General features: G+C 39.4%; 1 protein-coding gene across 9 annotated transcripts in view; it reads right to left on the bottom strand.

Annotated features, from left to right (window-relative positions):
* Window positions 1-14,613, bottom strand: part of PITPNM3 (PITPNM family member 3) — a 71,157-nt gene that overhangs the window by 6,691 nt on the left and 49,853 nt on the right. For 8 of the 9 annotated variants that reach the window (XM_065695201.1, XM_065695204.1, XM_065695206.1 and 5 more), the window contains 8 exons: window positions 10,765-10,959; window positions 9,823-9,971; window positions 6,793-6,909; window positions 5,991-6,107; window positions 3,836-3,984; window positions 1,840-1,989; window positions 647-830; window positions 122-250 (listed from right to left, as the gene is read on the bottom strand). In XM_065695201.1, the coding sequence (XP_065551273.1) occupies window positions 122-250; window positions 647-830; window positions 1,840-1,989; window positions 3,836-3,984; window positions 5,991-6,107; window positions 6,793-6,909; window positions 9,823-9,971; window positions 10,765-10,959 (1,190 nt within the window). The remainder of the gene's footprint in view (window positions 1-121; window positions 251-646; window positions 831-1,839; window positions 1,990-3,835; window positions 3,985-5,990; window positions 6,108-6,792; window positions 6,910-9,822; window positions 9,972-10,764; window positions 10,960-14,613) is intronic. The other variant, XM_065695202.1, reaches the window with a different exon arrangement.

Here is a 14,613-nt window from a genome sequence, read left to right as displayed (position 1 = left end):
CTTCTTTCTCTGAAACACTGTCTCTGCTCTTTATTGAGTGGGTGTGTTTGCACATGCATTCACACGCATACATTTCCTTGCTCCCCTTGGACATTCTGATTGAGTAACAAGAGTTACTTACTTGACACTGTGCCTGGTATTTCTTTGTTGATCGTCCAACTATGTAGATCTGGGATGGTGACAGAGCCAAGACATTGTACACAGAAATGTCCTTCATGGAACCATATGCAGCACAGATTTTGATGTGGCACTGAAACAAATATTACTTCCAAAGTGAACACTGTACTGAACATCATGCACTGCAAGGATGGCACTTGTTTTGCAATGAAGTAGTAGGTGAGTTCATTGTTAAAAACCTCATTTTGTAAACCACAGAAAACGAAATCTGTCTCTGCCTGCATGCTATCAAGAGCTATAGATATGCACATAGGAAAGAACAGGTGGTTCATTCATTTGTCATGCCAGGAGGCCCCTTTGAATGTTTTATCAGTGTTCCTTGCTTTTTAAAAAGAGAGAAATGAGGAATGGCAAAAAGACTTTCTTATGACCAGTGAGACTTACTGTTCAAAAGGAAGGGAGATCTCTAACTTTACTGAATATCTGAAAAAAAAAAAGAGTTTTAAGGTTATTAACAGGTTTCTAGTACCTCTTGCATGAGATTCCGGAGGAAAATGGTCTTTTGTCGCAGTGGGTCATGAACAAGTCCATCTGAGAAGAAGATCATCCCTTGTGGGAAGTTGTGTTGAGACAACCATGAAACCACACGCTGTTTTTGCATATCAGGACGCCCAGTAATATAGATAATCAGATATCCCAGGTCCTGCCAATGCCTGTCAGAAACAGCAGGTAAATGATGTAGGTGCAGAAAGAGAAACGACACTGGAATCGGTTGCCCGGGGAGGTTGTGAGTGCTCCATCCCTGGCAGTGCTCAAGGCCAGGATGAAGCCTTGTGTGGGATGGTTTAGTGTGAGGTGTCCCTGTCCATGGCAGGGGGGTTGGAACTAGATGATCTTGGGGTCCTTTCCAACCCTAACTATTCTATGATTCTATGACTCTATGGAATCAGGTCAGCATTTCTTTGATTAGCACAGACGCAGTTAGAAGTCAGACCTTACCCTTTAACAAGTGGAAAGCAGCATGTCTAAGTCTCTGCTCCTATCAACAAATTAACTGACAATGTCTATATCTTGAAGAAGAGGGGAGCAAGAGAGATTTTTATTCAATACATAAATGTATAAAATATGAGAGCTATTTTAAAATTCATGTAGAATAGGCCTTGCTTCACATCAAGGCTTGCTGCCTTTGAAACCTCTAACAAGATTCCTGCCATTTCAGCTGCAAAGAGTGAAAACCCTTCAAAACTGGCAAGCCTCCATTCTCGTGCAAGTTCCAAACGGAGAGCTGTATTTCCCCATCCAGTGCAACACTAACGATCTTGCAGCAATGAATTAAAAGGCCTTTTTATTTTTCTTCCCAAGAATGCTCTTGCATTCATGGCATTTGCTATTTTTGAAGCAGAAGTATGTCCTTATTTGAAGATAGTGAAACACAAAGCACCCTCTCATTTAATCACAGTAACTCACACAATCATTATTAACTCACTGCACACATTAAGGCCATATCCCCAAGAGACATGCAACTTAAACTACAAATTTCCAAGTAAACCACAGCATTCTGAAATTCCACTGAAAATCAGGCAGACCTGATGTCCAAGCAAATATACAAATATATCTGCAGTGAATACCGGCCTTTAAACCTGATTCTGCCCTCTTCTTTTCTATTGTGGTCAAAGAGGAAAGTCAGAGATTTAAGTCATGAAGTGTGCAAACCTCACTTACCTGACGACATCAACAGCCCCAGCTCGGACTTTGGGGTCACTTCCCATTATTGAAACACTTGCTGCAAAGGAACCATCAATGCTGAACACAACACATTCCATTCCTCGGGGAAGCACAGTCAAGTAACTTGCAGCACTGCTCTGGTCCCCTCTGGAGAGTCAAAGCAATAAATACAATTAAAAAGCCAAATGCCAGGATGTATTTTCTGCATGTTCCAGACCTGAAATTATATCTGTCTGGATCTACAGCTTCAAAAATCACTCTCAAATAGGGCTTCTGATTTCAGTCCTCTGTGGGGCAATTAAAACCTACACTTTTAGGAATAGCTTTCCAAAGAGAAATTTGGAAGCTGACCTTAGTAAGAAATCAGATGTGTATAAATATCCTTTGTACTTTCCTAAAAGAACAAGGAAAACCACCCCCAAACAGCCTGAAGTACTCAAATCGCTACTCAAACATGCTATCTACGTATGTACATATATTTCCATACATGTACACATATAAGACATGAATGCTGTATATACGCACACATACACCCCCATACATATACAGCACACAGAAACTGGCTACATTTTTTTGCAGGCAGTCTGAAGTTACTGGCGAAGTATGAGAAATTAAAGGGAAGAATTGATATGCACCTTTTGTGAGCATGTACTTACACAAATCAGCTTTTCTCCATTAGATAAACACTCAGTAGTACTAGCATTACCCATCCCTCTATCCTTGCAAATTACAATGGGAATGCCAATTCAGAGAAATGCAATCAGAGACAGCTTTTCTCATGAAAACACACGTGAAACGCAATCTTCTCCTCATGATGTATTTTCCTCAAGAGGTCTGGACATTAAGACATCAATAAAGCACAAAGCATTCCAAACTGCTTACCATCCCATGACCTCATGTTTCCTAAAAAACGTAACCTCAAGACAATATCTTCTTTCCTTTAGAAATATGATTATTGTATGATCTAGAAACTTATACCTGGTGATGAATATTCTTACAGTACGTGTGGACAGCTTAGTGAGCAAAGAGCAGTTTCTGCTTAAAACTTACTCCCGCAGTCTAAAAGCCCATGGGAGCTTGGCTTCTGAATACGCCTTAATTCATTTTTAAGTAAGGCTTTCTTCTTGAACTGATTGTTCTATTACACTGAGGTAAACCATCTATTTCTCCTCAATTAGCTCTACATAAGATCTTCAATTGACTTTGGATTTGGTTAACTGGCTGGTAACAACACATTCTGTTTTGGCTACATTCATCCTACCGATTTAGCTTCCAAAGTTCAAAGGAAACTGTAGAGCTACTCCTTAAGGGTTTTTTGAAAGTACACATACCCTAGTCCTGCACCTAGGGTAACAAATTTTATTTCACATATCTTCATTCTTCATGTTTTACTTAGCCTAGAGACTTTAAGAAATGCTGGAGAGAGGAGAGCTGGCATTGGAAGTCAATGAACTGTTTTCAGGTGCTGTTTTGATTAATTTTTTTTTCTTTTTCCCAATTTAAATTAGGGTAACTCTTTTGATAGGCCTGACATCAACAGATAAGCAGGTGACGGCTGAGAACAAGGCAGTATATCCTCTACTGTTTATTTCAGTAGAAAAAGCTTCTTTTCAGCCTGAAGAACACATAGCAATACCCTTTAGCGGTCTTTTTCCAGGTGAACAGCCTGCAAAATATGCCAAGTCATACATTCTTGCCATAAGAAGACTGATTACACTCATCCAGTCCCATATTTTGCAAGACCAAGTGCTCCTAAATCGAATTGCACTGAGGATTTGTGTTGTAATAGGAATAAACCCATTGGCCTGGACACCTCCAAGCTGGCTAGTAAACAGATAATCACTGTTGCAAATCTAAGCTGACAACACAGTGACAGTCCAAGAAAAGTAACTGACCAAAATCTCTTTCCACATCTCCTTTAGTCTTACACAACTCAGTGTCTCCCTGATTACAATAACCCATCACAGCTGTAGTTCCAGCTTGGAGCTATTACCTGACCACCATTTTGATGGGATACACACCAACTCTTAGTCTCTTCTGTTTGGGTATGTTGTAGGATATTCGGCCACTGCTGTTGGATATCTCTGTGTCAAAGTACACCCACCTACCCGAAGATGGCTCCGTCATTATGAAGATATCAACCTGCAAAGCCAACAAACCGGTCATCTAGTGTGATAGAAGGGAACACATGCTCTCTATTTACAAGACCTGCCAAGCCTAGTTTGTGTTATTATCTCCAACTATGGCTTATGCTAAAAGCTTACAAGGAAGTTCGAAGGAACTTCAAAACTCAGTAAAATCTTCACAGGAGGTTCTCTCAATTACAAATGCTTCCTAACACACAAGAGTTTATTGCCTTCATCATTTAAAGCACTCAGCTTAGCACTGCAGGTACCAAAGAAAGATACAGAACTCAGAAATTTGGTAGGAACTCTAAACTAGAAAACAGATCATTTCAGCCTGCATGTGTGTGTTACAGTTTTGCATGCTAAATCTACAAAATGTAAAATTTCATTTTGTTATTAGCAAAATTGAATCTTTCTCAAATCACAACCTTGCCTACAAATGCAAAACCCAACCCCTCCAAATTATTGTTTTGGGTTCTTTTCCCAAAAGCTTTCATTAATATGGTTTTCTTAACTGAAATATTTAATCCAAATTAACATAAATTGTATTAAATATTTTGTCAGACTTGGACCGGCACTTTTTACCAATACGTACATCAGTAAATATGAGGGAGGTATTTGCCAAGCTCTCCTTCTGTACTCAGTTTTTACAGAACTTAGGCATACAAGTTTTATCTGGACTTCAGTGCTCAACATGCTGCCAAATACTCTACAAAATTCACCAGTGGCTTGCAAGATCATGCTGGGGATATCCTTGACAAAATTCTGCATATATGCTCTTCTTAGACATTATGATGTTATATGACATTGGGATATAACTATGAATAACACTAAATTTATTCTGAACTTATGAAATTCAGAACTGAATTCTTCTAAGGCATAAGATTTGGTGCAGGGGAAAAAATGACAGGTACTGTTGAATCAGAGCTGTTATCAGGGTTAAACAACAGGTCTACTAATTTCTTCTGCTTCCTGACTGCAAAGTGAATTCACAGTTTGCATAAGGATGAGTACCAACTGCCACTTTTAACGTCTTGGATGGTATAAGTAGGAGAAAGCTTTACTTTGTACCCTAACTGTTCCTTGATTTCCGTCTTCCAAATGCATCACTAGTGGTGAAAGGGCCAAGGAAAACATTTTCAAGGGAAGTCCAACTTCCTTCCAACCCACAAAGGCATATAAGAACTAATCAGGAACAGAAATATTTTCTTTTGAGAATTATACTTCTAACTTTGTTTTATTCAGCCATTCTGTTCTGACCTTCTACTTTTCCTCTTTACTACATTTTCTTAAGTCAAGCCAATAAAGACGGGGGCAGGGGGGTGTGTGTATGTGTGCTTCAGAAAAACTATTGTTAAATTCACACAGGGCATTCAGAGAAATCTGCACAACTGTGGTCCTTTCTGGTCAACATTTTCTTTTTATCAGTAGCAATGTGAGAGCTACTAGAACAGCATTCTGAGAACTGTGCCCACTGAACTGTTCTGGCTCATTTTTCCTTCTCCATATTATGATTATGAAATATAGCTTTTTTATGTCAAGTTATTCGAGATCCTTGGAGAGACAACACAGAAGTGTAAATAAGAAATAGAGACAGTATTTCCATTAGTTTTGAAAGTGCCCAAAATTTGAATGATAACTATCAGTAATTCATTACTGAGTATGGAATTCTCCTCAGTGCAGTCATTAGTAATAATCTTAACTTTTTTAATTAGCAATTTCTTTCAAGAGATTTTAATAACAGGATTCTATTCAATACCCAAGCATAACATGAATCTGTTTTCCCACTGTGGAAATACAGCTTACTGTTCACTTCTGTCCTTCTGGAATGGGAATATGACTTCAAGTACACAATAATCTATTGACAGAGGAAAACATTTTTGCTGAAGCGGTGGGGGCTACTGACATACTTCCCCTCCTGTAAGGCTTTCTCTGGTACTACATGCCTGTGCTACACTCAACAACTGGTTTGCACAAAAGCGGGTTCAGAAAAAACACGGAAATTGCTTACTGAGACTTTACCTTTTCTCCTGTTAAAGCCACCATATCCAGAGGGCCATACATAAAGCGCCCAACAAGCACCTGAGGACCATCTTCTGCTGCAATGACGTCGTTAGCTCGGTGATTAGCAGTCACATTCTGAAACAAGAGCAGAAGGTAGGAAGGGGGGTGTTTGTTTTTGTAGTGAGGCTACTGGCTCTATTATGTTATTATGAAGAGTCACACAGAAACACAGCCCTGTACAGTGTGTCTGAGGTATATCACAGTGCATGGTAGAGCACCTAGCTAAACTACATTACTATTTCAGCTGGAGACAGATTTCCAGTAATGGTGGGTTCCTGAATAGACTTTCTAGTGAGAGTGCTCAAGACAACCAAATAAGAGAGAACATTTAAGGGAATCCCAAGTATCTCCCATTTCAAGTGGGCCACAGATTCACACGATTATGTGTAAGACACATGCATCTTAATTGACATTTCTAGCTGAAGTAGCATCTGAAGAATGAAGTAAATATTTTTTTCTTGATTTATGAATTCATCTAGAATTTAAGAAAACAGAAGAAGCAACTTCTTTGCTTAACTGAAACTTAAGGTCCCACTGTTATTTAAAGAAAGAAATATACTTTCTCCCAACATGTAGTGATAAAACAAGAATAAATTATTTCTATTTTCTGTTCATTTATTTTCCTCTGGATTACAGCAGCAGTTTCCAGCTCTTTAGTAATTCAGTTACATAAACTCATGCTTTGGGAGATCAAATGCCCTTTAAATTGCTGCCAAACTCAAGTTCTGCAGCTGCCATGTATATTCAGATTTACACTTACTCTCAGTTTGACATGTGTCCTTTTGCGTAGCCATTTTTCTCGTGGATTGGACAGACTTAGTGTTGCTGGATCCAGGTTGTCATTTTCCTTGAAAATTACATTTTCATACCTCATCACCTGAAATTATATAAATATTTTAATACAAAGTGTGTGGCCTGGGAAGTCATGGTACTTGGCAAAGAAAGGAAAAGTATCCTGCCTTCCCAGCTAATGACACTGCAGAGCCAAAAGCACAATGAAAGCAGAAAGAGGTACAGGTCATATGTTCACGTTAACTGTACAGACAAACTGCTTTCACCCTGTTGGCCAACACTTACTCTCAAGTACGTATTGAACAGCTTTTCCACTCACAACAGAGCTTGCACATTCTTCCAGAGAAAATGGTGAAAACATTAGGATGGTATAAGTAACAGGCACATTGTCTGCACATGGTCTGCAAAGTCAGTAAAGGAGCTTAAGATCATAGAAGTATTTTTTAATGTCCTTTATGGGGCAGAGATCTGATTCCTGACTCCATCTGTATTGATTTTTCTACATATACTCCGGCAAATTGCTTCCTATCACCTACTGGATATTACCACTGCAGTAGGTGATAGGCTCAGGATTTGACTTGTGGCTATTAACATCTGAAGTTAAGAGGACTATAACTTGTGAACATGCAGAACTCTAGCATGTCATACAATCCACACAATCTAAATATCACACACCAAGAACTTGCATGTCCAACTCAGATTTCAGGATACAACCTGAAACAACAGGTTTCAAAATCTGGGGGTAATGCGCTGGTTCAATTGAAATCACAAGCCTGGTCTTACTGAAATCTGAGGTTGCACTCTGGGATCATGGACAGGATGAGGCTACTTCATTTTGAATGAGAAATAGCTTAGTCCGCCTCTTCCACAAGCTAGCAGAAAATTACTCAAGTTGGACAGTTGGTTTCCTGTGCTGAAGTTTTCCACCCTGGCTGCCCTCTCTTGAAGAGTGGCCTACAATCATTTTGAAAGATAGACGTCTCATATGAAGTCCCTTTAGTTAAACCCTGCTTCATTCAGCCTTAGCAACGCAGTTGGCTTGCAACAAATCACAGTAATGCTGAGAGGTTAGAGTGTTTTTTAACAAATTGGCATAAATTCTATTCACTAGAGCTCAGGTGCAAGAAATGCATGTGCCCACAGGGCATTCAGAAGCCATTAACCTTCAACTTAATCCCCAGTAAGGGCAGAATGTCCAGACTATGCTGGAACTAATCAGTCTTTTATGTAGTTCTATAAGCCCACATATTGCTTTACAGGCACATTCCAAATGCTTGAAGGGCTTATTAAATTCTAAAAGCTCCAATGCACATACAAGGCTAGGTGAGACAGAACAATGCAATTTGATACAAATGCACAGAAATTACAAGTATGATAAAGCAGGAATGACTGTTAACAGACAACTGGTAAAGGAGGCATTTGAAAGGCAAGATGGGAAAATGTTCTGATAGATTCAAGGAAAAAATGTCCTGAGAGAGAAGATGAGATGACAAGAGCTATAACAGAGCTTCCAAGGAGAGGAGAAACATGTAAGTACAATTATCTAAGGCCCTTGAACAGAAAAAACAGGGATTTGCATCCTTTCACTTCCAGTAGAAACCTCTCCTCTACTGTTGAATGAGCATCAAATGAGATTCATGTCCTGGAGACTGTTCTCATTCATGGAAAAACTCTTCTGCAACTTTTGCTTGCCTTCATTATGGCAATTCTAGTAACACCCGTTTTTAAAATTAGCTGTTAAAATTCTGCACTACTGAGTGATACCTTTTGACTGGAATCTGACATACCAAAGGATGCTCTGAAAGGACAGCAAGAGGTGGAAGGACTCTTAGAATTTCTTAAATTAAAAACAGCAATGAAAAGCTTCGCAAGCAGTATGGTTACTGGCCAGGATGTGGGCTGCACACTCTACTCAGGCTGCCATATAAAGATAGGGGCTCAGTACAGCTGCACTTTATGACTCGGCAGCATTTCTGGACTGGAGGGCACTCTGCCACTGAGTTTCCATTCCCAGAAGCTACCAGCTCCAAGGAACTAACATCACTGACACCAGCACTGGGAGCAGGAGGTAGACGGAGTTAACAGAGGCTAAAGAGGAGCTAAAGAGGCAGGCAGTCAGGTATCTGCTGAACTGGTTCAATGAAAAAACAGTGGAGTTTTCTGCATTATTCTCATTACTGTTTACCTGCCAGCATTTCATCATTCACCAGACATAAAAAGCACACAGATTTCTTGGGTTAATCTAAATTAAACTTCTTGTTGCTGCCCTTTGGGTGTGGGTCACTTTGCATTCTTGGAGGGACACTTATCCTGCAGGTTTCACTAGAACACCAGTTGTTTGGTTTGGTTTCCTTTTTACCCCAGATGAGATGTCTCAGTCTCACCACTTTCTCTGGAGGTCTGAGCACTGTATTATTCCTAAATCACTGAAAGCTGCTGTCTAATTTCTGACACAGTAGGAATAAGAGACCCATCATATGACTCAGAAATAAATTCTGAGAAGACAGTGCATACAATGCCTTGAAATACTCCAGTATAGTTACATGAGAGACTTGCCTTTCTTACAGGAGCAGTACTTTCAAACTTCTGGTGTATTATCAAATGTATGCTAACAGTTTGAGATTTACTAGCAAAATACATAATTAAATAAGGCTGGAGATACCCTATTCCTTAAAAAATGGGAGGAAATTAATACATAATACAGTGTTATACTGATCTGGAGAATGGGAGGAGTGAGTAACGTATGCATTACAGTGCTTTGTTCCTAGTCACAGAGTCACTGGGGCTAATGATGGGCTCGCTGTCCCCTTCACCTCTCCAGTAAATACACTTTTGTCACTCCTATATCCCGTTGTATGTAATCATCGTATATGATGCAGCCACAGGTAGCCATCTAACTGAACTGAAGATTAAAAGACTAGTCATCCTTGGAAGATGCAAGAAACAATCACAAGGTTATTTATTCATTCCACAGACAAAAGAAAAAAAGATCAATGACCTGTCTTAAAATGAAGGCCACAACGTCTGTTGATTCCCAGTAGCTGGCATGGAAGAGATGAGGCAGGGCCACAGTTGGAAAGGCTGTCAGCACATCTGGACAATACAAGGCATAATCTATTCGTTTTGTTCCCCACCACTTTGCAGTAACTATAAAACAAACCAAACAAATTAGCATCACATTTCTATAAGGTATCTGCTCAGTAAATCTTTTGTTGTCATTATATTTAAGCTAGATAATTGAATGAAGTCTCCTGCTTTTTTAATCTTGACATTTAGAGTCTGTTAAAGGTATCTACAAAACACAAAAGTAACTGTTTTCACTGAGTGCATCATCAGTTATCTGTCTGCAATCTAAATAGCTCTATCGGGTCAAAGTTTTTAGGAAGCAGAAATCACTTCAGCATGATTCCGATTGCTTCCACGGAAAATGTGCAGTGAAAGACCAGCACTTTTATGATCACATTACAGAGTAAGAATTGCAAATGCTTCCCAAATAGTGAAAGGAGTATTGATATATGACTGGATAGTTATATATCCATTCCAGTCATATATCAATATTCCAATATTCCAACAGTCTATAACAATACAATATAATGATTTATAGCCATTTTATCTATGGGTAACAAATCTGATATATCTGTATTTCTTCATGCCTGGAACATGATTCTAAAACCCTGTTATATGAAACCCTTAATGACTATTTATGAGTGGCAACTTAATATAAAATTGACAATTTCTATTACTTTATCTACTTAATTCTAACCAGAAGAGGAAACTTATACATTATACAAAATGGTAGCAACTTCGGCTGTTCTCATTCTGCCCAAATTTCCAAGCAGGTAATTTTCCTTTTTGTAATAAACTTTTCCACAGAAATGACGTGGAGGGAAGGAAGGTTTGCTGCTGTATCAGACATCACATAGCGCCAGGCTTCACTCACTGTTGGTGAGGTATGCTGATGGCAAGCTTTCTGTTGACCCTGAGTTTTCGCTGTTTGTGCTGGCCAAGCTCAACTTTCTTGTTTTTCCCTGCAGTTGATCAGATGCATTTGGAGATCCAGGACTCTCCTGAGAGAAAGGTATGTTCAAAGAGCTGTTCTCAAGGAACAGAGCACTGTGATTGTGAACAGCATCACCTGCAGGTCACAGAAATTAAAATAACAACAGCAACAACAATAATATTAATAATAATAATAATAACAGCAATGATACAATGGGATTAAGAACGTGGCTTTGAAACTGGGAGTGGTGGTGGTGGTAAATACAGAGCTAATGAGCATTTTCCTGAATAATACCAGATTTAATGACCTTGGATGAAACTTCCTCAGAGGATGACAGCATGACTAGGTAGAGAAAGCCCACGCTACTGCCATCAAAATGCAGTGGCAGCTGAGTGCTTTTGACCAAGATTTTCTAAACTGGGTAGTGATGCTGGGAGGCTATTTTAGTTCACACTCAACCCTACCCATTTTAAAAGCATTCTCTGAGAAGAGCTACACAGCCCTGGGAGTCTGTGATACTTCTCTTGTCCTCTTTCTGACATAAGCAAAATGATTTTAGGAAGAGAACCTTCAGCAAGACTATCTACTGGTTTGCGTGCTCCCAAATGGAAAAGAATTCTTGTTTAGTCTGGCCACTCTGACAAACTATGGGCCATGGCTAACGTCTCTACTGAATGAAGCAAAACACAGCCTTCCTTCCAAGGTGCTCTGAAACAAGACCACGCTGGACACAGGGGCTTTAAGCAACCTAGTCTAGTGGGAGGTGTCCCTGCCTATGGCAGGGGGTTGGAACTGGATGAACTTTAAGGTCCCTTCCAACACAAACCATTCTATGTTTCTATGTAAGAACAGATGTGCATTTAAATAAAAGCGCTACTGGTAAACTTGCTTGAAGCAGACTGCACAACTTTCCTGTACCTAGGAATAGCAGAACCTCAACTGAGAGATATAGGACATATAGAAAAGTGCATAGCAAAAGCAGCTGACCCCTCAGTGTTGGGTTTTCTTTCAGAAAACAAATCTGAATTGATTAAAACAGTGAACAAAAGCAAAAGGAGACAGTTCAATGCACTTACTGCAGAAGAAAGCAGACAGCCCTTGGTGACTTATTGATCTTTTTCTGAGCATATTTCAGCCCCATTCAGACAAATAACTGTAATCATGCTGTGCTTATCTCAAATGGCCTTGGGTAGGGCACTATGTCATATAATTCTTTATGTAGCAAAGGCCTGGAATAAGTTTCCTGTCAACTTTCCAAGTATTACCAACTCTCAGTGCAATGAATACTGCAATGGTGCACATAGGAGAACACAACAAATTGTTGCTTTCAAGGACACCCTTTCTTAAATAATACAATGGAAGGCTAAGTGCCTATAGATTATCAGAACTGGTAAAACATGTCACCACTAAAAGAAAAGAAATAGCAGCAATCTCCTCCCTTCCAAAAAGCAGATAGAGCTAGGAAGATTTTGACTTGTTTCAAATAAGGCTGACTATCTCAACTGCATGGGATAACACAAGGAACTGCCCTGCAACTGAATCAGAGAAACACTTAAATTCTGACACTTCATGGTGGGTATGTCGTTTGGACAGATTATGTTCAGTTGTAGTTTCCATGGGAACATATGTCTTTTAATTGGAAAAACTGCAATATACTGTTCTTTCAAAGGACTCTTGTTGACGCCATATAGGAAGGAAAGCTACGTGTGGCTACTGGAGAGCTTTATGGAGATGAAAAGAATGAAAGGACAATTCATTACTTCTCTTGTCTCAGGCAAACTATACAGACTCCAACACAGACAACTGAAAACACAATGCTGCTTTCCTATTACTTACCTCGCAAGATGAGGAATTATTATACACTCTTTGTAGTGAAATAAGCAGCACAAAGAAGTAAACAGTCTGAAATACTGAATATTGACCAGCAAGGCACCTGGTCCTTCTGACAACAAATCTCAAATCCTGTGGCCTAAAAACCACAGCAAATCAGTTCACTGAATGGAGTAGCAGAATCCATGGACATAAGCAGTAAGAAACAGGGAAGCTTCCAAATTGCACCCCATTAGGTGTCTATCTGAATTAGAAACCTGGTCCAAACATCAATAAATAGGAAATTCCACAGAAGAAGGTGCAATGAATCCCATAAATGAGAGCTATATCTCATGCATATATCTAGCGCTTGTGATTGGCAGTGCTCTGATGCATACTTTCTGCTTCCCCTACCAAAAGAGTCACTGAGTTGAGTTGTGCTTTTAAAATGCATTTCCTGCTCCTGAATTGTACCTGCTCTGCTGAAACCATCCTAAATTTACTCTAATCTAATCCTTCCTCCCCCATTATAATATTGCAAGAGTTTTGGTTTTTCATTCCCATTAAAATGGAGGTGGGGAGAGGAGTAAAAATAGTGATTTTTCATAGAATGGAAAACATGTTGTCAGCCAACATACCTATATTTGCATTTTCCATACTGACTAGCTTCAGACCAGCTTGGTAAGTCTGGTGCCATGAAACCTGTTGTTTATCTTTTAATATTGCTATTCTAAGATCAGTAACCCTTTTCCTATGAAGAGATCAAATCAATAAAATGGAAGAAATAATAGGCAGATTTTTCTCTCCTGTTTCCTGAATTATCTTTATTTTAAACAGGCAGGGCAGCCTGCCTTTAACTCTGCAGATCAGGTCTTTGTTAAATCGTAAAGAACACAGAGTACTGGTTAAGAGATAAATAAAATGCAAATAATAATTTTTTTTTCTAAAAGCCCTGTGCTCAACTTTTGATTAGGACAGTCCACTTGCATAATTCTTCCATTTAAAAAACTGAAACAGACACTTTTCACCGAAAACAACCTTTCGCATGGGTCTGAGGGGCTCTGAGGGTCGCTAAAGGTTCTTATAATTTATCCTACTAATCCAAATATATTATCATGCTTGATAATAACTAAAATAAAGGCAGATCATTTTACACAGTCTCATCTTGGATAATTATGACAGTTATAGCCAAAACAAAGAGGCAAAGCAACTTCCTCAAGCACACACAGTAACCATCTCGAGACAAAATTACCAGTATCTGATGCATTTACAATCAGAGTACTGTGCTTTTAGCCCTTCATTACTCTCCACAGTAAAGCAAAGCACCTAGACCAGCTCCAGCCTGCAAGGCTGCTCCTGCACTTTTGTTAGGGAAAAATTGCTTTGCAAGAGAAAAATGTTGCAATTATTCCAACGATCCTGCAAAGTAGAACGTGGGGCAGAGGCACAAACAGCACCGAGGGTTCTGACCATCCACATTCTGCTGCGTCACATGGCTCAAAGGTAGGATGAGTTGAGACCAGGTGTTTTGAATTAATTTTTAGATATCATGCATCACATCATCAGTAGCACAGCAAAAAAAGGAATTAAATCCCACATGTTAGTGTCAAAAGACATGACAGGTCAGAGACCTGTCACAAAGCTAAGGCTCACTTATAATAGCTACAAAAGTACTTTGATTATGTAATGTCAACTAGGCAGCAGCTGAGAAAGCTGTTGTTTCACAGAAGGTCACAGCAACATGGCTTTCTCAGGGCTGTAACATTGCCTGAACTTTGTGCCTTGCCCTCAGAGTACAAAACCTCAACCAAACCCAACAATTAATAAATTGCATTTTTGTCTGAACCATTATCTACTGCTATGTCTCCTGTCAGCAGTCACCACAGATGAAGGGTTTATGAAGATGTTTTCTCCACCTGCTCTGGATGTCTGGCAGTGCCTTCAATGCACTTCCTTTTACTTTCACTTGTCTGTATATCA

The sequence above is a fragment of the Lathamus discolor genome, chromosome 14 (genome assembly GCF_037157495.1).
Source record: "Lathamus discolor isolate bLatDis1 chromosome 14, bLatDis1.hap1, whole genome shotgun sequence".
NCBI classification, from domain to species: Eukaryota; Metazoa; Chordata; class Aves; order Psittaciformes; family Psittacidae; genus Lathamus; species Lathamus discolor.
This window is presented reverse-complemented; position numbering and strand designations above follow the sequence as displayed.